The following is a 24668-nucleotide window of genomic DNA, read 5'->3' on the forward strand; positions in this document are numbered from 1 at the left end:
CACACACACACACACACACACACACAACAGACAACACACAAAGACAACAGACAACACACACACACACACACACACACAGACAACACACAAAGACAACAGACAACACACACACACACACACACACAGACAACACACAAAGACAACAGACAACACACACACACACACAACAGACAACACACAAAGACAACAGACAACACACACACACACACACACAGACAACAGACAACACACACACACACACACACACACACACACAGACAACAGACAACACACACACACACACACACACACACACACACACACACACACACACACACACACACAGACAACAGACAACACACACACACACACACACACACACACACACACACACACACACACACAGACAACAGACAACACACACTTCAGCAGACATTCAGTCATTGTGTGTGTGAGAGTGTGTGATTGTTGTGTTTGTGTGTGTGTGTGTGTATGTGTGCGTGAGTGTGTTTGTTTGTGTGTGTGCATGTGTGAGTGCGTATGTGTGTGAGTATGTGTGTGAGTGTGTGTGTGTGAGTATGTGTGTGTGTGTGTGAGGGCGTGTTATGCTGCGTTCACACCAGACACGAATAGAGCGTCAAATTCACACCTGTTGCGTCTAGTTATACGCTTGAACACTTTGAATCCATTCGCGCGTCAATTTTGCTCTTGACGCGCGAATGGATTCAAAGTGTTCAAGCGTATAACTAGACGCGACAGGCGCGAATTTGGTTCTCTATTCACGCGCATCGGAGGCGAAATCTGTTGGCGGGCATCTTTTTACAAGATGGTAAATATTGAGCGAGCATTCATCGAGAGAGTCACTGCTCTGTATTTGCTCTGGAGAGCAGAACAGCGGCGTAGGGATCATCGTCACCGTATTTGAGTCCACCAGACCCTTTTGGCGAGTTTCACCAGTCGCTCCTGGAGCTGCGCCTGGATGACGCCCACAACACTGTCCAGACACAAACTATGTTCTTGCACTAAAGTATGTAGGTTGTTTTTATAATAATAATAACAATGTTTCATTTAATCTAGATTAGATATGGAATAAATAGCATTCAATACAAAATTAATGTATCATATATTAAAATCAAAGTTTTTATGTGATAAAATATTTACTTCACCACGTGACAGCAGCAAGCTGGCTCCTGATTGGTCAACGTGGCGCGAATTGATGCAGAAGTTCAGATTTTTCAACTCGGGCGGCAGATGCAAATTCGCCAACTTGATGCACTTGATGCACGGCGCAGGAATTTTTTACGCGCATAACGTGTCTTTGCATTGAAATCACTCGGCCGAGACGCTCTATTCGCGTCTGGTGTGAACGCACCATTAGGTGTTGAACCGATTAGTCGACTAGTCGACCTTAATACTATGCCGTGACACTTTAAGCTTGACGTAGACAAGTCGCGTTGATCATGTGACACTGATTGCGCTAATTTTGATACTAACATGTTGCAGACGACAACAGATGAAGAGCCCAGAGGGTCATTGCAGCAAGAAAGCAGCATTGGTACATCAAGTGTGTTGAAATACTTTACTAACTTAACACTAGATATTGTTGAAAACGAAGGTAACGCATGACGCAAGCTCACTGTTTTACCGGGAAATGAGAGTTAAATCTCTTTATTAAAGCAACAGTAAGTACGATTTTTTACCTTAAAATGATGTTTCCAAAATGGTTTCAGTGGTTCATCAAGTCGTGACATGGAGAAATGCACTTATGCCACAGCTTTGCGGTCCTTTATCTGATATATCCACGCTATGTAAGATTGCCAGATCGGGTCGCGTTTCTGTAGTTCTAATGAGACATAAGAAAACTACTAATCTGACTTGCTTTACGGCAAGCGTTACAATTGCTCGTTTGTGATGTCGCAATAATACTCATACTTTCATAAAATCATGCATCATACTCTACCTTGACAATATTTGAAAAACCTGTATTTTTTCATATATTTATTTAAACATATTAATGATGTATCTCTAACTCACCCGCCATTAATTGGAATATTATTGTGTATAATATTACTTGGATCTGCGCATCACTAACGCGCAGATGTGAATTTATAGCGAGCTGTTCACACCTGGCCACTTCACGTGTTTCTGTGATGGGATAGCTGTCCGGTCGTGAAAAGACCAGGAGTAAATGCCCTCCGAAACGCATTCAAGACGTGTGAGAGCGTGTTATAGGCTATATGTCATGTTATATTCATTATGACGAAGCTATGCAACACGCATAACCGCAGATGAGCATCATCAAGCCAACGTGCAAACTACCGCAAATCAAAGTGAAAGTAAGTCGCAGACGCTTAACACACAATCATCATCATTAAAAGTAAAGAAACGAAATGATCTTACATGTTGCCACTCTCTCTTATTGCGGTCTTTGATTTTGAAATGAGCTGATGATCAATAAAATGCAGCTCATTACTGTTGCTTTCGGTGACGTGAACTCCGTGAAATCTGCATATAGCGCGTTGTTCGAAGATCAGATTTATATCCGTTTTGCGAAAACATATTTATGTGACCAGGTGTAAATGGAATCGTTTTGATAAATCAGATCAGTAAAAACGCATGTAGTGACCCGGTGTAAACGGCCCCATTCTGTCAGCATCTGTATAATTGTCTGTTCATAAATTGCTAATTGTGGCATGTTGCAAAGCAGTCTCATCTCTTGTGTTTTTATGAATGACGTCAGGGACTAGTCGCCTCGACTTTGGTGTCATAACAGTCGACTTCAAAAAATCTGAAGTCGTTCAACCCCTACTGTGTGTGTGTGAATGTGTGTGTGTGCGTGCATGAGTGTGTGCGTGAGTGTGTGTGTGTGTGTCGTTGCCTTTCTCAGACTCAGGAGTGAGGGCCATGAAACTGCGACACTTCTCCTCTGAAACACACAGACGACATCATCGTCATCGTCATCGTCATCATCATCGTCATCATAACAGAAGGTTCACCCAGCAAACAGACAAAATGGGTTTTTATGAATGAATGGCTTGCTATAACAGTTGCTCTGGTCTTCGTCAACAACACGCGCTTGCACCCCCTGCTGGTGAGGTCGACTAACAGCAGATGGAGATTATGATCGGTAATCTACTGCTTTTCCTGCGGTTCCTGGACGGCAACGTTGAATTTACTGTCGAATTTGAACCACTGAATTTGTGGAAGTGAATTTGCAAAGCGAAATAAAATGGACTGAAAACCGCCTGTTGAATATTATAGGTTGTATTTTTAATCAGTTTGAATATTTTGGAAGTGAAATATTCGGGTGAATGTGGATTATTGAAATTTTACTAATGAAAATGTGTTTGAAACGTTTTGAGTTTAAATATTCACAGCTTAAATATTCAACCATGTTAAATTTCAGCCCATAAAAATGCAAACCCTAAAAATACAATGCATTAACAAGAAACTGAACACTTTTTATGCGTTTTGGCCATTAATTTACACAATAACAGCATGAACTTTTGAAAACAGTGATGTCATCAGTCTATAGGCGAGTAGTGTTTCATTACAGAGTGACATCGCCAACTACTGGCCTGAACGGAATACAGCGATTTTAGTCGTTTTCGCAGATCATTGTCGTTTGTATGCAAAAAACACAACTTTTCTGTTTTTAACACATGGTTGTCGTGTAAACGAACCCTTAGTGTAACGGTCACAAACCCTTCCTGAAGTGCTCGAATGCAGATACTGTATCAGAAGTAGTGGTGCAACGGATCACAAAGTCCACGGTTAGGATCATTTACGCTTTTGAGCCAAAGATCGGATCATTTTTCGGATCAGATAAGAAAAAAAATTAAAAATAAAAAAATATATACATATATATATATATATATATATACACAGACATATATACACATGGTATATATATGGGGGGGGGGGGTAACTTTGCTTTTCATTTATTACGTAAAGCTCACTTGAAGTTCTTCAATACCACATCAAAAACTACTAAGCTAACTGATAAAGTTCAAACATTATTAAAAACAAGTGAATAGTTAGTAATAAAATAAGAACAAATACACAAATTACAAGCAGACATGAATACTAAATAACAAAGTTACAAAGTCTAACAGAAGTATTCAGGTACAGAAATGAATAATTAAGCCTACATTTAAAATAACACTATTTGTTCACTGTAGAAATTAAATTTATTATTTTTTGTTATGATTTGTTAAAGCTGTATTTTGTTGTTTTATTAACATTAATGACACAGACAACAGTAGGAACATTAGGCTGCTGAATCCACTGACAAACATCCGAGTTTCTTTCTCAACTGTTCACTTATGACATAATCGAGAGAATACTTGGCGAGATGGGTATTTAGACATAATTTTGTGTGCATGTGCAAGAGCGAGGAAACACGAAAGAGGAACCATTCAGTGTTCGAGCGCTATCAGAATGTATAAATTGGCAAGACAAAACACGTCCAAATGATAAACTTTCTCTCTATGATGGTTAAATTTAGCAGTCAATCTGCGAATCACATGCGTGCTGAACCGTGGGGAGCTGATCCGTACAGATCATGATCACCTGCGATCCGTTGCACCCCTAATCAGAAGCATTGAGTGAAATAAGCGAGTGATCTGTCACCCCAGGCGTCGGTGAAGATGTTCTCCTCGCAGGTGGTCCAGAGCCCCGCGTGGAAGGAGGGGAAGATGAAGCGGTCATCGCCGGTCTCCCAGGAGAAGGAGCCGTCCGTCACGCCGGTCACCGGGGTGCACCTGAGCCGGCGGGCGGGTGAGCACAGCGGCTTGGGCACCTTCTGCTGACCCACGCACCAGTGCGAGGAGGAGAGCGAGAGCAGCGACAGCAGCAGAGACAGCAGCGTCTGCAGGAAGGAGAGGCGTGGAGAGCGCAGGAGCGAGAGCACCGACATGCTGCGGACACACACACAGAGAGAGAGAGAGAGAGAGAGAGAGAGAGAGAGAGAGAGAGAGAGAGAGAGAGAGAAATCACAGACATGCTGAGGATACACAGAGAGAGATCAAAGCCCATGTTCTTCATATTCACAACTCCCATATTCAACATTTCTCCCATACACCATTTGCCTGAAAGGTTACCAAATCTGTCAATTTATACGCAAATTAAATTTTCAATCTACTTTCCATCACTACACTTGTACCCAGTAGTTAGTTTTCCCTTGTTTGCAGGGTGGGTCAGAGAGCCGGTGGAGCGGAGCGAGTGTTAATGAGAAAAATCTGCGCGCCACACCGGTCCTGAGTCCCACGGAGGAGCTCTGGAAGGGTAAAGGAGGAGAGACGACAGGGGAAGGCCCCGAGTCCCACGGAGGAGCTCTGGAAGGGTAAAGGAGGAGAGACAACAGGGGAAGGCCCCGAGTCCCACGGAGGAGCTCCGGAAGGGTAAAGGAGGAGAGACGACAGGGGAAGGCCCCGAGTCCCACGGAGGAGCTCCGGAAGGGTAAAGGAGGAGAGACGACAGGGGAAGGCCCCGAGTCCCACGGAGGAGCTCCGGAAGGGTAAAGGAGGAGAGACGACAGGGGAAGGCCCCGAGTCCCACGGAGGAGCTCTGGAAGGGTAAAGGAGGAGAGACGACAGGGGAAGGCCCCGAGTCCCACGGAGGAGCTCCGGAAGGGTAAAGGAGGAGAGACGACAGGGGAAGGTCCTGAGTCCCACGGAGGAGCTCCGGAAGGGTAAAGGAGGAGAGACGCCAGGGGAAGGCCCTGAGTCCCTCGGAGGACCTCAGGAAGGGTAAAGGAGGAGAGACGACAGGGGAAGGCCCCGAGTCCCACGGAGGAGCTCCGGAAGGGTAAAGGAGGAGGGACGACAGGGGAAGGCCCCGAGTCCCACGGAGGAGCTCTGGAAGGGTAAAGGAGGAGAGACGACAGGGGAAGGTCCTGAATCCCTCGGAGGAGCTCTGGAAGGGTAAAGAAGGAGAGACGACAGGGGAAGGCCCTGAGTTCCACGGAGGAGCTCCGGAAGGGTAAAGGAGGAGAGACGACAGGGGAAGGCCCTGAGTACCTCGAAGGACCTCAGGAAGGGTAAAGGAGGAGAGACGACAGGGGAAGGTCCTGAGTCCCTCGAAGGAGCTCCGGAAGGATAAAGGAGGAGAGACGACAGGGGAAGGCCCTGAGTCCCTCGGAGGAGCTCCGGAAGGGTAAAGGAGGAGAGACGACAGGGGAAGGCCCTGAGTTCCACGGAGGAGCTCCGGAAGGGTAAAGGAGGAGATACGACAGGGGAAGGCCCTGAGTCCCTCGGAGGACCTCAGGAAGGGTAAAGGAGGAGAGACGACAGGGGAAGGTCCTGAGTCCCTCGGAGGAGCTCCGGAAGGGTAAAGGAGGAGAGACGACAGGGGAAGGCCCTGAGTTCCACGGAGGACCTCCGGAAGGGTAAAGGAGGAGAGACGACAGGGGAAGGCCCTGAGTCCCTCGGAGGACCTCAGGAAGGGTAAAGGAGGAGAGACGACAGGGGAAGGCCCTGAGTCCCTCGGAGGACCTCAGGAAGGGTAAAGGAGGAGAGACGACAGGGGAAGGTCCTGAGTCCCTCGGAGGAGCTCCGGAAGGATAAAGGAGGAGAGACGACAGGGGAAGGCCCTGAGTCCCTCGGAGGACCTCAGGAAGGGTAAAGGAGGAGAGACGACAGGGGAAGGTCCTGAGTCCCTCGGAGGAGCTCTGGAAGGATAAAGGAGGAGAGACGACAGGGGAAGGCCCTGAGTCCCTCGGAGGAGCTTCGGAAGGGTAAAGGAGGAGAGACGACAGGGGAAGGCCCTGAGTCCCACGGAGGAGCTCTGGAAGGGTAAAGGAGGAGAGACGACAGGGAAAGGCCCAGAGTTCCACGGAGGAGCTCCAGAAGGGTAAAGGAGGAGAGAGGACAGGGGAAGGCCCTGAGTCCCTCGGAGGAGCTCCGGAAGGGTAAAGGAGGAGAGACGACAGGGGAAGGCCCTGAGTCCCTCGGAGAAGCTCCGGAAGGGTAAAGGAGGAGAGACGACAGGGGAAGTACCTGAGTCCCACGGAGGAGCTCTGAAAGGGTAAAGGAGGAGAGATGACAGGGGAAGGCCCTGAGTCCCTCGGAGGAGATCCGGAAGGGTAAAGGAGGAGAGACGACAGGGGAAGGTCCTGAGTCCCTCGGAGGAGCTCTGGAAGGATAAAGGAGGAGAGACGACAGGGGAAGGCCCTGAGTTCCACGGAGGAGCTCCGGAAGGGTAAAGGAGGAGAGACGACAGGGGAAGGCCCTGAGTTCCACGGAGGAGCTCCGGAAGGGTAAAGGAGGAGAGACGACAGGGGAAGGCCCTGAGTCCCTCGAAGGACCTCAGGAAGGGTAAAGGAGGAGAGACGACAGGGGAAGGTCCTGAGTCCCTCGGAGGAGCTCCGGGAGGGTATAGGACGAGAGACGACAGGGGAAGGTCCTGAGTCCCTCGGAGGAGCTCTGGAAGGATAAAGGAGGAGAGACGAGAGGGGAAGGCCCTGAGTCCCTCGGAGGAGCTCCAGAAGGGTAAAGGAGGAGAGACGACAGGGGAAGGCCCTGAGTCCCACGGAGGAGCTCAGGAAGGGTAAAGGAGGAGAGACGACAGGGGAAGGCCCTGAGTTCCACGGAGGAGCTCCAGGAGGGTAAAGGAGGAGAGATGACAGGGGAAGGCCCTGAGTCCCTCGGAGGAGCTCCGGAAGGGTAAAGCAGGAGAGACGACAGGGGAAGGCCCTGAGTCCCTCGGAGGAGCTCCGGAAGGGTAAAGGAGGAGAGATGACAGGGGAAGTACCTGAGTCCCACGGAGGAGCTCTGAAAGGGTAAAGGAAGAAAGACGACAGGGGAAGGCCCTGAGTCCCTCGGAGGAGCTCCAGGAGGGTAAAGGAGGAGAGATGACAGGGGAAGGCCCTGAGTCCCTCGGAGGAGCTCCGGAAGGGTAAAGGAAGAGAGACGACAGGGGAAGGCCCTGAGTTCCAAGGAGGAGCTCCAGGAGGGTAAAGGAGGAGAGATGACAGGGGAAGGCCCTGAGTCCCTCGGAGGAGCTCCGGAAGGGTAAAGCAGGAGAGACGACAGGGGAAGGCCCTGAGTCCCTCGGAGGAGCTCCGGAAGGGTAAAGGAGGAGAGACGACAGGGGAAGGCCCCGAGTCCCACTGAGGAGCTCCGGAAGGGTAAAGGAGGAGTGAGTTTTTAAAATTTATGATATCTCAATAATGTAAGCAAAGTCAACAGTGATTACAAGGTGTTTGGTTTAATTCCTTGAGTCATTTCATTTCTTTGTTATCTAATGTCTATTATTGGGCTATGGTTTAGACGTCTATTCAATTTTCACTGACAGCCCAAATTTTGCCTTGTTTTAGCCTAGTTGTCTTTTAAACACAAAATTACTTGCATGATCCTTACCTGAGCTTTGAACATCGTTACAATCAACTTTTATACATTCAACTTTATACGTTGCGCCTCCTATATAAACACATTCAGAAAATGTCTCACCTTATCTGCACTATTGGATGGGTTTGTACCATTGGGAGAACGGGTTGTTACACTGAGGAAATCCTGCCCATGGTGCACTGCTGGGTTACGCTTAATGAAAGCTGCTGAAAGCAGTACAAAACATCTGGTGTAGCGGTTCATAGGCTTATGTACACTCAACAACAGTCTGTCTATCATTCTAGCAAGGATTATTATTCAGAAATTATTGGTGATTGCAAAATTCATCCTGTTCACAAACTTCTTAAACCAGCTAAGGATATCGTTCACTCTTCTGTTGATCAGTGCAATACATTTCTTAATTATCTTAATTATATCTGATACTCAGCCTTTAACATAACCTTTTCTAACTTTGAAATGATTGGAATTGACTATTGTGAGAACAGCAAAGTTCCTGAACTCTACCAGCAGTATTCTAGATCACTTCCCTGTTATTAATGAATATCTTGTCAATTTGTCGTCAAATAACATCAATTGTGAATTCATCATTGAGTTCTGGATCTGTTCCTTCAGAAATAAAAATAGCTGCCATTACACAGTCTCCTTGAACCTTTTCAATCTGGTTTCAGAATAGGCCACAGTACAGAGACTGATTTAGTGAGGGCCGTAAACGATCTTCTTACTGCGGCTGATTCTGGTCAGGTGCACAAACTTGGTGTCATTTTTGATCCTCAGCTAATATTTGATACACACATAAAACATCTCGAAAATCTCACCTCTATCATCTTAGGAACATTTCACGACATTTTGCTCTCACTGTTGCACTGGCTTCCCATTAATGCTAGAACTGATTATAAAATTCTAATTTGGACATATAAAGCATTAGATGGGACAGCACCAGCGTATCTTTATGATCTTATTAGTCCATACACTCGTTCACGTTCTCTCCGTTCTGCCAACTCTCTTTTACTGCAAGACTCAAGACCATGTGGGGAAGAGCTTTTTCATTTAAAGCCCCCAAGATATGGAGTTCGCTTTCCTTCAATATCAGAAGTGCTTCAACTTTGGAGCATTAATAAAGTTGCTTAAGATGCATTTATTCAAGGTTGTTCTTAATTAATTTATTGTTTTGTTCTCTTCATGTTTTGTTTGTTTTTATTTCACTGGGTTAAACAAAAGTGAATTACAAATAAAATGCATTATTGTTATTATTATACCTAAAACACCAAACCATTCGTTTAACAATCTAAAAAGCCAATACAAAATAAAAAGTGGTGTTCCACTGAAAGAGATGGATTATAGGAACAAAATAAAGAATGAAATGACAAATGAAAGAATGAATAAAAAAAAAGCAAGCGGTAGATTAACGAACATGGTAAATCAGACTCACCTTACTAAAGCGAATGGTGGATCTCCTTCCTTTAGATGTCACACATACATGCATCTCAGAAACAGTGACATGAAATATGACATCCAGCATCTCTGACTCTCTCTCTCACACACACACACACACACACACACACACACACACACACACACACACACACACACACACACACACACACACACACACACACACACACACACACAGGATTAACCTGAGCTCTAATCTGTCAATCTGTTCAAGATCAGCGACACACACTCACACTGACACAATGAACTTTAATCAGTTCTTACACACACACACACACACACACACACACACACACACACACACACACACACACACACACACACACACACATACAAAAACACTGACACAATGAAATTCAATGAGCTCTAACACACACACACACACACACACACACACAATGAACTTCAATCAGTTATAACACGCACACACACAATGAACTTAAATCTGTTCTAACACACACACACACACACAAACTTAAATCAGTTATAACACACACAATCAGAATCTTTATGTCATCATTTCATATACATTGAGGCAGAAGGGGCTGTTCAGGAAAATCGCATCATTGAATACTCTTATTTTTCCATGCTAATGTCAGATTACATCTCTGCATCTATAAAACACGCATGGCCAAAATTTCTACATCACATTCATAGTTCAGTTATATGTGATTATTAACTTCACTTTAATCAGTCCCTCCAGGATTTCGCGGGCCTTTTTTATGATTGTTCCGGCCTAAAATTCCTGATGTTGCGGCCGCTTTTCTAAAAAGTTGCGATGAAAGTTGCGATGTTCTTTGGCATTTGTTTTTATAGGTTAAAACAACAAAGGTAGATAGATATTTTCTTAAAGTGCTCATATTATGCTTTTTTCCTTTCCTTTATTGATATATCTTTTTTGCGCATGTTATAGGTGATAGGAGGTGATATACTACAGTACATTAACGTTACCTCTAAATTACCATGCATTGTATGTATAGATATTAGGGGTGGAACGGTACACAGACGTCACGGTTTGGTGTGATTTCGGTAATAGAGTGAAAAGCATGAAATGCAGAAGGCATTTTTATAAATGTCTTAAGCCTTGTATTTGTAAAATAAGTTTTATTAATAAAGGCACAGAACCAGTTTATTTGTAGTGCACTGACAATAGTTTTATATAATTAGTTTATTAATTAAATTAATAAAAAGACAAAAAGACCTTGAGATATGTTTGGTAATTGTACCTGAATGAATTTAAATTTAATTTGCTATATTTCAGATCAATATAGTTGTTTTCCTTAATTTTAATTAACCTTAACTTTATTCTCATCTGAATTATAAACAATTGATTTCCGTATAAAATAATACTACTATTAAAAACACATTTGATTTTCTTTTTTAATCAATGTAGAATGTGTAACTTAAAAATAAACAGATTAGTGCTCCGACTGTGAGGACAAGAAATGAAAACCAATGTTTTGAAATGAGGTTGGATAAATGTTTTGCTTTTAAAACAGTGTGTGTGTGTGTGTGTGTGTGTGTGGTTGGGGGACAGTTGTAAGTTACAGTTTGACAAGAGTTTAGAGTGTGACAAAAGCACAATGTTGTGTTTTATTGCGAGTGTACACAAATATAAGTAAACACTTTGCAGTTTGAATGATGTCCTGTATGAACAAAATGACGGAGTATGTTTTTATGTTTCCACTGTTCGATCGAGCCCGCGGCTACACACACACACACACACACACACACACACACACACACACACACACACACACACACACACACACACACACACACACACACACACACACACACACACACACACACACACACAGTCTCTCGATCCGTCTCTCTCTCTTTCTCTCTCTCTCTCACTCACACACACAGTCCGAATTTTTTATCGCTTCTGCGTAGCCACGCGAACCCGAATTATCCCGACAATGTTTATCAGTACAGAGGAAAAGGGAAGGAGGCCTTCACAGGGAGGGACTAATGACACTTCAGGATGCGTTGTCGTCGTGTCCAGGCGCAGGTCCTGTGTGTAAAAATACACACAAACAATTCAGAAGAACACAGATAAAGATACGGCAGAGAAAAAGGTGGTGTGAGGGTAGATTGTCCATTCATTTTTCCTATAGGCAAAGAAGTGTTTGTTAAAGCGCCATAAACCACGAGCCGAACCAACCAGCGACAAAGAGTCACAATATTATAAACGTAGTGAGGGACAGAACAACAATCTCATGAAGCATTGTGAACAGCACAATCAAATTTAAAATTATATACACACACACACACACACACACACACACACACACACACACACACACACACACACACACACACACACACACACACACACACACACACACACACACACACACACACACAGTCAAACCAAAATGTATTCAGACATCTTCAGGATTTTTTACATTATCAGTTTATTCCCTATAGTTTAGGAAATGGTAATAAAATATGACGTTGATATTTGACTGGTTTTGTCCGTCCTTCTGTTAGACTCTCACACATGAATGATGTTGAATATCTGTCAGCTGTTAAATTTAACTACACAATTAGATAACACCAGTTTAGCTCAACCAGTCACCAAGCAATGCTTCATGTTGTTCAGTCTGTGCTGTAAAAAGGTGCATTAGTTATTAAAGAAAAAACACTTCAGCAAAACATGATCAGCTCAAAGTGTCCGAATATTTGGTCCCAAACTTTGTATAAATTTTACTGTTAGTCACTGTATGAAGAATTATTGGGTATAATATGTGACAGATTACTTTATTTGGCTAACCTCACTTAAATGAATGAATGAAACTAAATTAACTATAGTATCCCGCTCCCTCTAGTAAAAACATAAATATATCTTGTGTCTGAATAATGTTTGGTTTGACTGTATACACACATACATATATTTCTCTGATTGGTATTTTCACTAGAGCCTTGTGGGTGATGTAGTTTTTCTACCACAAATTCCACTGTTCATCATGATTATTTTAAAACTAAGTTAGCCTGATGGCTTGAACACAAGTAATTCCCATGGATGAACCATCGTAGCTCACAGTAGGTCTGTCTTTTAAGGCGTACAAGTTATCAGTGAAAACCTACTTCAAAATCTCCATTTCATGTCAGGATAGTGGATTTCCCTGAAAGGCGACGAGTTTGAGCAGGTTACTCTACGCATTTGCACGGATCTGAACCAGTAGAAGTGAAGTATTGTGAACAGACACACACACACACACAGCGGATGTCCATTGTATAACTGTATTCATGAGTCAGAAGCATATTGACAGTTTTCTAGTACATGTTTTCATATGGTGAGTCTTTTCTTTGCGCTCTTATTTTCAGGAGATTTTTTTAGAAAAAGTGACAGCGATTGTTCTGGAGATGGAGATCTGCACTGCTTTCCCTCGAAACGCTGCAGGAATGTTAGTCTCGACCCGTTCACGAGTAACTCACGAGTCCCGATGCTTTATCCCTCATCCCAACGCTTTACCAACTGTGAAAAATAACGCAATGTCCATTTGCTTCTCCTTTCTCTCATCTACAGCACAAAAATCTTGGAGGTGGAAAATAAGAACACTTTTCAAAGGAGCAAAGACAGACACGAACAAGCAAAACTCTCACTCACACACTCACACACACACACAGGCACACCTTCGAAGGCAATATATGTGCATCTCCATGACAACAATGTCTCTGTGGCAACTGGACTTCCGCTCCACGTGATGTCACGAGTATGATGTCATAACGGGTCGACATTCTGGTCCTCCTGATATGGACATTCCATCAATCGCTCAGAATTCTGTCTAAAATACTGATTAAAACAATAGTGATGTTTAAAATAATGATAATATGAGTTATGATATAAAATACTACATATAACTGGTGTAAATACACTGCCTCTCTCTTTTTATGTCCACATGGTCCCCTTCCCTCATTCAGTTCTCTTGTTCCCAATGCGCAGCTCCAACGAACTAACAAAGATAAAAGATGACAACAGCGGACTCAAAAGTCAAACATTACGAACTGAAGTCATGTTTTGAAAGGCAGTTAGCGTTTCTTCATCTCCATCTTCTGTCCTTTCCATGAGGGATCGTTCACCACAGAACAGGTGATGAATGGAAAACCTCTCAGTTATTAGTGTTCTTTAGAGAAAGTCTTTGAACTTTACATTCCAAAATGTATCCATCGGTAACCATGGTAACTCCGATCTCGAAGCATGAAGGCGTTCCCACTTCAGCTGAACACACACAGTCAGGAATCTCTCTCTCTGCTGGGAAGCACAGGTACAGGTACAGATCAACGACGGCACAGGCTTACAGTATCAAACACAACATTGGGTCCACTCACGTCTGACCTGCGCGTGATTCGTGTGGTGTGTGTGTGTGTGTTCATCCTCTCTCTGACTGCTCCACGTACACGGCTCCAGGCTTGGCAATTCTGTTGCTCTGTTCAAACAGAACGCATATGTACACAGATACACTGGCAAACACATTTATAGTCACACTGATGAAATAACTTTTCTACGGAGCACCGCACATGACATGCCGGAAAACATAAATATATACATCAACAAGAGAACAAATTAGCAAATCATGGCCAAGATTTAACAAAATGAGGGAACAAATTAAGTCGTAGGAACAAATTCTTAATTTGTGGCCATGATTTAATTTAAAAAAATTACGTCATGGGAATGAATTCTTAAACCGTGGCCGCATTTAACTAAAACAAGGTAACGAATTAACCCTAACGAATTAATAAGCTGTGGAAGCAAAATTCTTAATTCGTGCCCACGATTTAACTAAAACGAAGGACTGAACAAATAAATCGTAGTAACGAATTCTTTATTTGTGGCCACAAATTCACTAAAGCGAGGGATTGATTTAATAAGTCGTGGGAACAAATTCTCAATTTGTGGCCATGATTTAACTAAAAAATTAGTTCCCAAATTGACATGTCATGGGAATTAATTCTTAATTCGTGGCCACAGTTAACTAAAACTAGGGAACAAATTAGTAAATTGTGGCCATGATTTACTAAAACAAGGAAATTAATTAAGTTGTGGGAATGAATTCTTAAGCCGTGGCCACCATTTAACTAAAACAAGGGAAGGAATTAGCAAGTCGTGGCCACAAATTCACTAATGAATTAATAAGCCTTGGGATCCAATTTTTAATTCATGGCCATGTTTCAATTAAAATTAGTTAAATTGACGTCATGGGAACAAATTCTTAGTTCGTGGCCTCGATGGACCACATTTCCATATTAATTGTGAAATCCTGTTCTCTTACCTTGTGCTTTGGACACCTCAGAGAAAAGTTGTCTTCATTTAGGGAGCAATCTTTAGATTGAGGGTAAAAAATAGATTATTTAGCACTGAATGTCAGTCCCTCACATCTGATCACAAAGACTCATGAGCATTTTGCTTTAATAAAACCAAGTGCAGCCCAAAGTGAGGCCACATCTCACCTGCTTCTACGGCACAAAGGTAGTGGTACCTCAGGGTGCAGCCTTTACTGTAGCAACCCAGGGTGGAGCCCACCATCTCACAATGGGAGCAGCTCTGAGGAGTGGAATTAATCATGACAAAAGAGGAACTAACATTAACAACAAGTCAATGTTACAGCAATAAGCCACATATTGAAAAACAAGCAGCAGAACTTTCTACTCACGGTATCTCTAGCACCATCCAGTGCCTCCTGAAGGCCATACAGTCTCCCGTTGACCAGGTATACGCCACTGGTCCACACAATGCAGCCCTCGTGCACCCACAGCTCCTCTGGGTCCAGAGGCACTAGTGGGAGCTGGGTAAGTTGAGCCATGGGGCCCAGAGAGTCCAGGCTGGGTGGGGGAGGCTGGAAGGGCAGGGAGGCTTTGCTGTTGATGGGAACAGTTCGAGGTAAATCTTCACTGGACTTATGTCTTCTTTTGAAGCGTGGATGGGATGTTAGTTTTCTGTGCTGGAGCCTCTGTTGTGAATTCTCGACATGCAACTGCTTCAGTACGAGTTCACTATCCAGTTCTTGTACATTTGATGAACCCAGCCCACTCACCAGTTCTGCAGCCGAATCCCAGGTGTGAGCAGTTACCTTTAAGGTAGAGCTGCTGGTCATTGCATTGTGGAAACCCATTTCTTCACCCATGCTGGGAAAGACAGTATGAATGGGGGTCGCAAGGGATGTTGGGTTTGTTGCCTGATTTACTGTGCAATCACTATCAACATGTGACTTGACCTTCTGCGAATCTTGTAAACATTTATCCTGGGGAGTCGAGTCTGTCGGAATGGATGTCATACTGGAAACTGTGGTAGCTGCCCCATGGTAGGACAAGGTTTGTCGGACTTGAGGTGGATTCTTAGGGAGCTTGGCTGCATAATCAGCTGGGTAAAAAGGACCATAGAGATCCCCGAGATGTTTGTAGTTGGCCCATTTTTGGCAAAGACAGCATAAGAGGCGACCAGTGTGTCCAGTCTCTGATATCACAGGCCCTGACAGAACATATCCGGATGTAGGAAGTATCTTTCCAGATTGCAAGGCAGATTCAACTTGCTCTGAGACCCAATTTTCTTTTGTTCTTTCATTTTCCTTTTCTTTTCTCACAAGCTGAGATGACAGCGGGGTATTTAACAGGCCATCTGCCCCAAAGTGACCAGCTTTGCCTCCACCTTTTGATTTTTCATCCTCTGCATTAATAATTGTACAGACTGCCCCAATCTCTGCTACCTTTTTCTCCACATGTATGTAAGGAGCAAAAACAACATTTCTGGTATCTGGGAATATTCCACACAGACTCATGCTTCCCCTACCACTCGTTTGAGTGTCCAGCTCCTCTTTGGAAGCCATTCCTCTCCTTCTTCTCTGATTGCCACTTGTACCAGCAGTCTCGTTGCCCTCTTTCCCCTTTCTCTGTTTATGTTTAGCAGGCTTCAAATCTAACTCTGGCTGGGTCTCTTCACACTCTACATCCTCCTTCACCGCCTGGGTTTCAGCAGGAGGGACCAAAGATGGACATGGGTTCTGGTCAGGTGGTGTTGATTCTTGGGGTACTTCATCTGCTGGGTTTGGGACTGGGACAGACTGAGATACAGCTGTAGGTGAGGGAAGAGGAGAGGAAGGTATGCTTGTTGCTGCATTCTGAATTTGTGCTTGGGCACGTTTCTGCTTATTTACACTGCCTACTGGGCGACCCTTTTTCTTCCCTGATGGAAAATACCCTTTGGGCACCATGTTATCTGATAGTTTAGACTCGGAACATGTCAACCCGAGAGAATTCATCTGGTGCTGAGAAGCTCTGGACAGAAGGTGGTGCCCGGGGCTCTGGCCAGTGGTGGTCCCATAGTAATCCCCACCTGGGTAATCATCAAAGCCCATGCCAGTCTCTTGCAGTTTCTGCCTAAGCAGGTTAGCAGCTGACTGCTCGCTTCGCCGGGTTTCCAGCTGTTGATAAGTGTTTGTGAACTGCTGTATGTCAGACAATGCAGATGAAGATGGAGGAGGGGATGCCTGTACAGGACAAGGTAATGGAGGAGCTGGTGGAAGGGGTCCTAACAAAGTAAAATCATCCTTATTTTCACCCACCAAAGACCCTGAAGATCCAGCAGCACCTAATCCAAAGTCAAAATCTTTTGGCAAACTTCTGAGGGTACAACTGCTAGAAGCTGTTGCACCTGGTTTGAGAGACTGAGAATCACAGGAGAAGGCATCTTCAACTGCTCTGTATGGCATAAGATCCTCTAAAGTATGAGAATCATCAAGGTAAGATAAACAGGCCTCCTCTCCTTGAGGAGCACTAGCAAATGACGTGTCACCCTCAGGGTCTGGCATGTCAGAGGTATAATGAGGTACTTCCAAGAACTCAGATTCCATGTGACTGTTGTCATTTTTTTTCACACTTGGAGTAATTTTCTGCACGATTGCCTCAAGTTTTAGACCACGACCCTTTTTTGGGGGAAGAAACTTTGCTTTGGACTGAGGGGGTGAGTTTGCAATGGATATAGAATGCTGAGTCTTAGGAGAATGCAATTTTGGCTGAGTATCAGTACTGCTAGAACAATTGTTGACTGCAAGTCTAGAATCAGAGTGGGACTGAGATAATGGGGAGTGATAAGCTGATCCTGGCCGCTGACCTGGAACATCCTGATGCTGCCTCTTAGCTGGAATAGGAGAAATGAAAGATCTAACTCTCCTTCTCATGATTAAAGGGTTGGTTTCAGCTGATGCTCCAGTTTTAGTTAGTCTCTGCCCCTGCTGAATCCCTTGGATAACCTTACCGGTGTGCCCAGCAGGGCTAATAGCACCAGCTTTGGCAATGTCTTCTGCACTCTTATCTGAGATGTCCTCTTCTTTAAGTTTAGGGCCAGCATGTGTGACTTGTTGAGAAATAGCATGCTCACGGGACATTGCAGTCAGTGGTTGTCCAGCACCATCTCTTTCAGAATAAGCATCCCATATTTTCATGTCAAAGTGTGAACGGAGATAAGAGTGTTGCCGAGATATGTGATGCTGACTAGGCAGAATATCACTTGAGGATAGGGATTTACACTTCTGTTCAGGGAGTCTCTGAAGAACGTGCTTGTCCATACCTCTTAGCCTTTGCCTGTCAGGATTCCAGTCGGGTCTGTCTTGAGGGGGTAGGCTCTGTGGAAACACATGTAACTTGTTAGTAGAGGGTGTGGTTTTAGAATATGCTGATATGGTGTGGAATGGTCGATGAGGCGTAGGATGGGAGATAATTTTTTGTCCATCCATGGTGTCACTGAAGCCATATGCTCTGAAACGATCAACTACCTGCGAAAATGACTGGTGTCTCAGTGGTGAGGACAAAGGATTCAAGGGCATTTGCGAAAGATATGGCACGTTGCTGGTGGCTTCATTGTTGCCTTTGGCACTGCTGGTCTTTTCCAAATCAGAAATAACATCTACAGGGAAATGAAGGGGCTTATTACACTCATTACTGGGTGGAATGCTGCAGTAACTATCTGAGTTCTTGCCTACAGCTTCAATCTTTGACAAGTCCTCCTTGTTTTGTGCTTTCTTTGCTTTTATTTCTTCCTTGCAGCATTCTTGACCGTTTGATCCAGAAGAGGAAAATGGCTGCTGAATGACTGAGGGTCCAGTGGTCCCAGAGTGTCCTCTCTCTCTTTCTGGTGTTGTTCGTCGAGAAGGAGACACATCGCAGATTACTGAGCGCCTTCCTGAGGACATGGATGTCTGAGATTGAGTGTGACTGATTGGACCTACACCACATGCAAGTGGCTCAGCTTCCTGTAAAAGCAGTTGTTCCACAGTAGAAGGAGAGGTACCATATCTGGAGGGTTTTCTGTGCTGCAAAGAAAAGTCAGCCAAATTAATGTGCTTTGGAGGGGCTCCTGTTGTGAGATCTAAAGACTGCTGCATGTGGGTGGACTGGCTCGGAGACAGACTGGTTTTGCCTTTTTCTAAGGAGATCCCATGAGTCACGTTGGGCTTATGTGCTTCAGAATCCCAAGAGGGATGAGGAGGGCCTAAAACCATCTCTTTATCTGGTCCCTGATTTTGGCTTGTATTCTGTGGTTTTCCAGAGGCCATTTGACTAAACTGGACATTAAGTCCACCCATAATTGTTTGAGCGCTCATTGCATGTGAACTCAAATTTTCAACCATACTACAAGGTAGTCTAGTTTGATAACGATGCTGGGATGTATCTTGAGGTTGTTGATGAACACTTGATGCCTGGTCGGATCGTCCATAGCGTCGCTCTAAGTGATGACCTTGGAGGACTTCTTGCAAAAGACTTGGAAACGATTGCTGAAACTGAGAACTGCTGTCCTGACTTCTTGAGATGACACCTCTCCCCCCCTCCAAAGCAAAAACACCAATCTCCTTTCTGGCAATAGACCCATAGCTGGCCTGCAGCTGATGATAATTCTGGCTTCTATTTGCACCCATACCACTCCCTAGTCCTAACTTTCCCTTGCTCTTTGTAGAATTGAAATGTACCTCAGGATTACTGTATTTAAATGACACTGGGTGAGATTGAATAGAGGGGATGTTTTGGCCAAATTCTTGTTTAGGGGAAATATCATATTGTGACACAAATGTTTCCATGCACACTTCCCCCTCTCCATTGTGATTTCTTGTCTCTCTTAAGACATTGACATCATGTCGCTCCTCAGGATTACTGTGTTTGTTTGGGTAATGAGAAACATAACGTGGAGATTTGGCTCCTGTGTGCTTGCTTGATTCAAAATTCAGTTCAGAACGAGCAGAGACAATAACCCCAACACCTCCAACATTATGTTGCTCTGAAACATTCACAGTTTTACTTGGATTTTCAAAATGTTGTGCATCTGTCTCCGATTCATCCTGTGTGGTAGGTGACCGTCTATTCTCTAAATTTTCTCTATCACAGGGAGGATCTGCACTTTCAACTTTGCTTTCTTCATCTTTTATCATTTTGATCATTTTTGCCTTCATTCCATTATCATTAATACCAGGGTCTTGTTTTTCCGCACAGTTCGGATGTGCTGAGTGAATGGGAGATGGTGGAGCAGGGGGATATAACTGATGTTTTGGGCTGTGTTCTGCAGAAGGATGAACTGATGTTGGTGAAGAGGAGGAGGGTGTCAGGGTTTCTGGTGTCTTTGTCTGAGACTCTCTAGTAGATAACTGTTTTGAAGCTGTTGAAATGACTCTAGGGTTGACCTGGAGATCCAATGCCTGTTCTGATGAAATCTGACTCTGTGATGATGGGTAGCTCTGTGGCTCAGATTCATTGCTTGTTCCACTTGCTTGCCTAAGTCTCTTGCATTCTAATTGCTGATGCTCTTTTGTTTCCAGCATCTCAGAACTCTCTTCATTTGCTGAGGTCTGACCACTGGCACTTCCAGATTTGTTTTGGTTGCCCGGTAAAGACTGAGATCCCTGCTGCATCTGAAGGTGATGTGCATTGTCTCTGCTCTTCCTCTGAGGCAGCACAGTGTCTGTTAGGAGCATGTGCTGCACTGTATTAGGTAGATTTTCCACTTGAGAGGTCAGAGCATTTAGACTATTTAGACCAGGGTCCTGCAAGAGTTTTTCATGAGGATACAGGGAGCCATCTTCCCCTGGACCGCCTCGAAGACCTAGTCGCATTCGGTTCTGACTCATGGAAGTGTGACCGATTCCTGCACTGTGGTTCAAACCAGCCACTTTAGTTCCTACACCGCTACCACAACTACTAATACTGCTATTTGAATTGGGAGTGGGGCTCAGCTGAGGTACGGCCTGCAGAAGGCCTCCATGGCTTTGGCTGCTGCGAGTGTTTGAAACAGAAGGGTGTGATGACGTCTGCATATGCGTAGCTGCACTATTCCCCTCTGAACTCCCCATAAGTGGAGACGAAGAGGAGCTGCAGCTTGGAGACTGTACAGCAGACAGAGCAGGGGAGGGATTAGATATCGGACTGAAGTTCTGATGAATGTGAGCCTGTTGACTTTGGGAATGCATAGGAGATTTGGTGAGGTCTTGAGAGGGTTGTGAAGGCAGAGCAGGGCTAGAGGAGACCGATGAATGGGGCAGTTTGGACTGCAGGTGTCCTTGGTGCTGCATTTTGAGGGAAGGGTCATAACCTGCTCCAGTGCTGTGCTGAGAGCTACGCTGGGAACTGGGAGCATGCTTGTGAAGGGACTGCGATTGGGGCGAATATGGAGGATGAGCAGACGATGAGTAGCTTTGTCCCATATTCTCACAGCTGTTTGAAGCAGATGAACTTGTAAGAGTGTTTGGATTAGACTGACTGAGCGAGTTATTCATTTTGGCATCCGTACTGCTGTTGGCGATCACGTCGTATCTTTGCGGTGGAGAGTTGTACATTCCAGTAGAGCCTGAGGTCGCATTAATGGGGGCGTAGTGTCCGAACTGAGGGGGTATTCTGTTTCCAGAAAGCGGGTACGTCCGGTGATGCTGACCTTGGTGTAATCCTTGATGTGAGGGATATTTCTGACCATGCTGGCGTTGATGCATTTGAGCACCTGATTGTACTGAAGTAGAATGAGACATACTGTATTGCTGGGAAGGAGAAAACGAACCAGCGCTGCTGCTATTACTACTCCCAACTGCAGAGCCACTGCTGGAGCCATACTCCATAGAGTAGGGAGAAATCATTCCAGAGGATGACCCTGAACCAGATAAGTGCGGGTACTGATGAGGTACATGTCCATCTAGGTTTGTGTACCTAAATCCTGCACCATACGCAGCTCCGCCTCTTCGACTTCTTTCTCGCCCGCTCACTGAGAAATAATAATCCACACTGTCTTTACGGTAAGAGTTCCCTCCTCCTCCTCCTCCACTGTGAGCGTTTCCCTGCGCCATCTCTCCAGGTGCTCTTCTGGACCCATAGCCGTGTACAGCAGGACCGTGTAGCAGATGCTGTTGGCTCCGCAGGTGCAGGAGCTGCCCGTGACTCTGCAGGTTAGGTTGAGCTTGCTGCATGGCGTAGTCCTCTGAGGTTCTGGGGGATATCTGAAGGTCTGAAGGGTGGGCCGGGTACGGGGAACTGACAACACTTCCTCCCCGGCTAAACCCTGGATGAATAGGGACTGGACTATTGGGAAAATTCTGCATTTTTGTGTTTTAGAGTTTCGCAAAAGCTGTTATTGGTAACCTTTCTTACAATAAGCATCCAAATGGCAAACTGGAATGTTTCGTATTAGCTCTGCATTTGAAGAAACCAAGACACATATGTAGCAGCAATGCCCCAGCAAATGTCTGCTAATCAAAACTGAGCTTTGAGCTGAATTTGCTGCTCGAGTTAAAAAGTAAATAGTAAACAATGTGAAGATGGGAAATGCAGCAGCAGCAATTCATTCACAAAAATGTTGTCACAATTGCCACTGTGGCTTGGCACTAGATCCAAATAGCTCAGGTAATGAAAGATTAGTATTGTCACAAAATGTCTATTAGCCAAGAATTAAAAATTTTCCACCAAAATTACAACTCAATTACGCTTCATTACGAGAACGTCAATATCTTGATACTGTAGTGTGATACGTCTCTTTGCCATTTGGTAACTGTGCAAATGGATGTGGGTAGCAGCCATGCAGTTGGATTATAATAGTTCATCAACTGGTTTGCAACAAAAAAAGAGAAAATATTACTCCAGTTGGCACATGTATTCACTGACAATGAAAATAGCTCGAGAAAGATCAATACTTCAAGATCATGATTTTTTTTCATATTTCCTGTGTAACAGGGATTTTCTGCACTCTCTCAAGTAATGTTTCAGTAAGGTCTTTGTCAACAAATTTTTTCCAGCTGCTTCCAAACATTTGTCCTTTCCCATGTTAGTCCCACTCCAGCAGGATTGTTGTTTTGTTTCTTTGCTCGTCCAATCCTTACAATACGGTGTTCTTCAGCTTAGCTGGTCCTAACTTCAGGTTTTCCATAGTCAGTAATATGTCATCCAGTTGCTCGTTTTATCTGATCCTCTCAGTATGATAGTGTCTTGCTCTCTCTCTTGAAACAGGAAGCTTGAGACGGTCTGAAAACACAGGGAAAACACAGCATATATCAATGTAAATCTTTGCTTTAGTGCTACATTCATATTTTTTAACAACCAAATAACCCAAGTGCACTTAGTCTAGAGTAGGGATGCACCGATACGGATACCAGTAAGGGTATCGGCCCCAATACTGCACTCATGTTCTTGTACACAAAAGTAAATTAAGTAAATGTATCTAATTAATGGAATATTAAACAAAATATAGTAACGCCTATCTGCCGTGCACAAGCTGATAAGAGGAAAACGCGCAGTGGATTGAGCGTGCAGCGGCACAGATGCGCCAGCTGGTCGAGCACATTCCTTTTCCACAGACATCAGTGGAAATTTTGTAGTTTGGTCGGATGTCAGAAACTCAGAAACACACAACTCAGAGAAACACACAACTCAGAGAAACACACAAACGGCTCATATTCCTTCACATCTCAGAGGAATCTGCCCAGAGACATGTGATCACCCAGCATGCACTGGGCCAGAACGGTCACATGACACACAGCACAACACTCCAACACACTCACTGCCAAGAACAGCTTACATTTATAGTCATAAGAAACTGAATTCGAGACAAAAAACAGAATTTTGGCAAATCTTGAAGAAAACAATAGTGAAATGCACACAGAACAACAGAGGTCTTTACTATAAACCTCCAACATAAAAGCTTGGTTTTACAATTGTATAGTGAAATGTGCTTCTCAAAGTAATCATAAAAATAGGAATTATTATTGAATAATAATAATAATTAACATTTCATTGTATTACATATTAAATCATAAAACACAACGACACAGAATTTGTGGTGGTGGGGGGGAATACAATGGAACTGATGTAAAAATAAAAGACTTCATAGGGCCATATTACTGTTAAATTTGAATAACAATTTGTTTTATTAATTCAATTGACGACTGTTATGGTGCGTCTTTATTATACTTGAACACTATGTACGTTTGCACAATCTTCAAAAGTTAAATTTCAGTCAAACTAAACGCCTGTTCACACCAAGAACCATAACGATAAGGATATTGCAGACTATAAAAATCGTTTAGTATTAATACAAATATTATATTCAAATCGCCAGTAGGTGGCGGTAACTCATTGTCTTTAACGTTATGTGTGAGTCAGAGTCATTCATTGAATCTCACGATTCGTTCGATGTAGTAAATCACTTAATGTTACCCTTTTGTTTTGTTTTTAACTGTATAAAATCAATGTCACATTTGAAATCGTGTGGATAAAACACAGCTGGATATCAGCCTGCATTTTGTTCGCACAAACTTGTGACAGAACATAGACCGACTGAATGACACTTCAGTTTAAGTTGAAAATCTCAAATGAAGATTGTTGAACTCCAGCTTGTCTGTGTTTTCAGATCATCCGTGCGTCTTG

General features: G+C 44.1%; 2 protein-coding genes across 6 annotated transcripts in view; both read right to left on the reverse strand.

Annotated features, from left to right (window-relative positions):
* The window catches only part of gsg1 (germ cell associated 1), a 15954-nt gene extending 10040 nt beyond the window's left edge, over positions 1 to 5914 (reverse strand). Inside the window, exons 1-2 of the mRNA XM_077205748.1 lie at positions 4612 to 5914; positions 2858 to 2905 (exon numbers count right to left, since the gene is read on the reverse strand). Of these exons, the coding sequence (XP_077061863.1) occupies positions 2858 to 2905; positions 4612 to 4897 (334 nt within the window). The 5' untranslated portion in view covers positions 4898 to 5914. The remainder of the gene's footprint in view (positions 1 to 2857; positions 2906 to 4611) is intronic.
* Positions 5915 to 13012: 7098 nt separating this feature from the next.
* Positions 13013 to 24668, reverse strand: part of tcf20 (transcription factor 20) — a 65174-nt gene continuing 53518 nt past the window's right edge. The window contains exons 2-7 of one of the 5 annotated variants that reach the window (XR_013195520.1): positions 15443 to 23267; positions 15240 to 15333; positions 15062 to 15111; positions 14121 to 14218; positions 13666 to 14043; positions 13013 to 13584 (exon numbers count right to left, since the gene is read on the reverse strand). Coding sequence is in view for 4 of the 5 variants with exons in the window: in XM_077205749.1 (XP_077061864.1) it covers positions 14162 to 14218; positions 15062 to 15111; positions 15240 to 15333; positions 15443 to 22351 (7110 nt within the window). In the remaining variant the exon portion in view is untranslated. Of the gene's footprint in view, positions 14044 to 14120; positions 14219 to 15061; positions 15112 to 15239; positions 15334 to 15442; positions 23268 to 24668 lie in introns of all 5 variants that reach the window. The other 4 variants (XM_077205749.1, XM_077205750.1, XM_077205752.1 and 1 more) reach the window with 4 other exon arrangements.

The sequence above is a fragment of the Siphateles boraxobius genome, unplaced genomic scaffold (assembly GCF_051911475.1).
Source record: "Siphateles boraxobius isolate OS27281-9 unplaced genomic scaffold, OSU_SipBor_1 54, whole genome shotgun sequence".
NCBI classification, from domain to species: domain Eukaryota; kingdom Metazoa; phylum Chordata; class Actinopteri; order Cypriniformes; family Leuciscidae; genus Siphateles; species Siphateles boraxobius.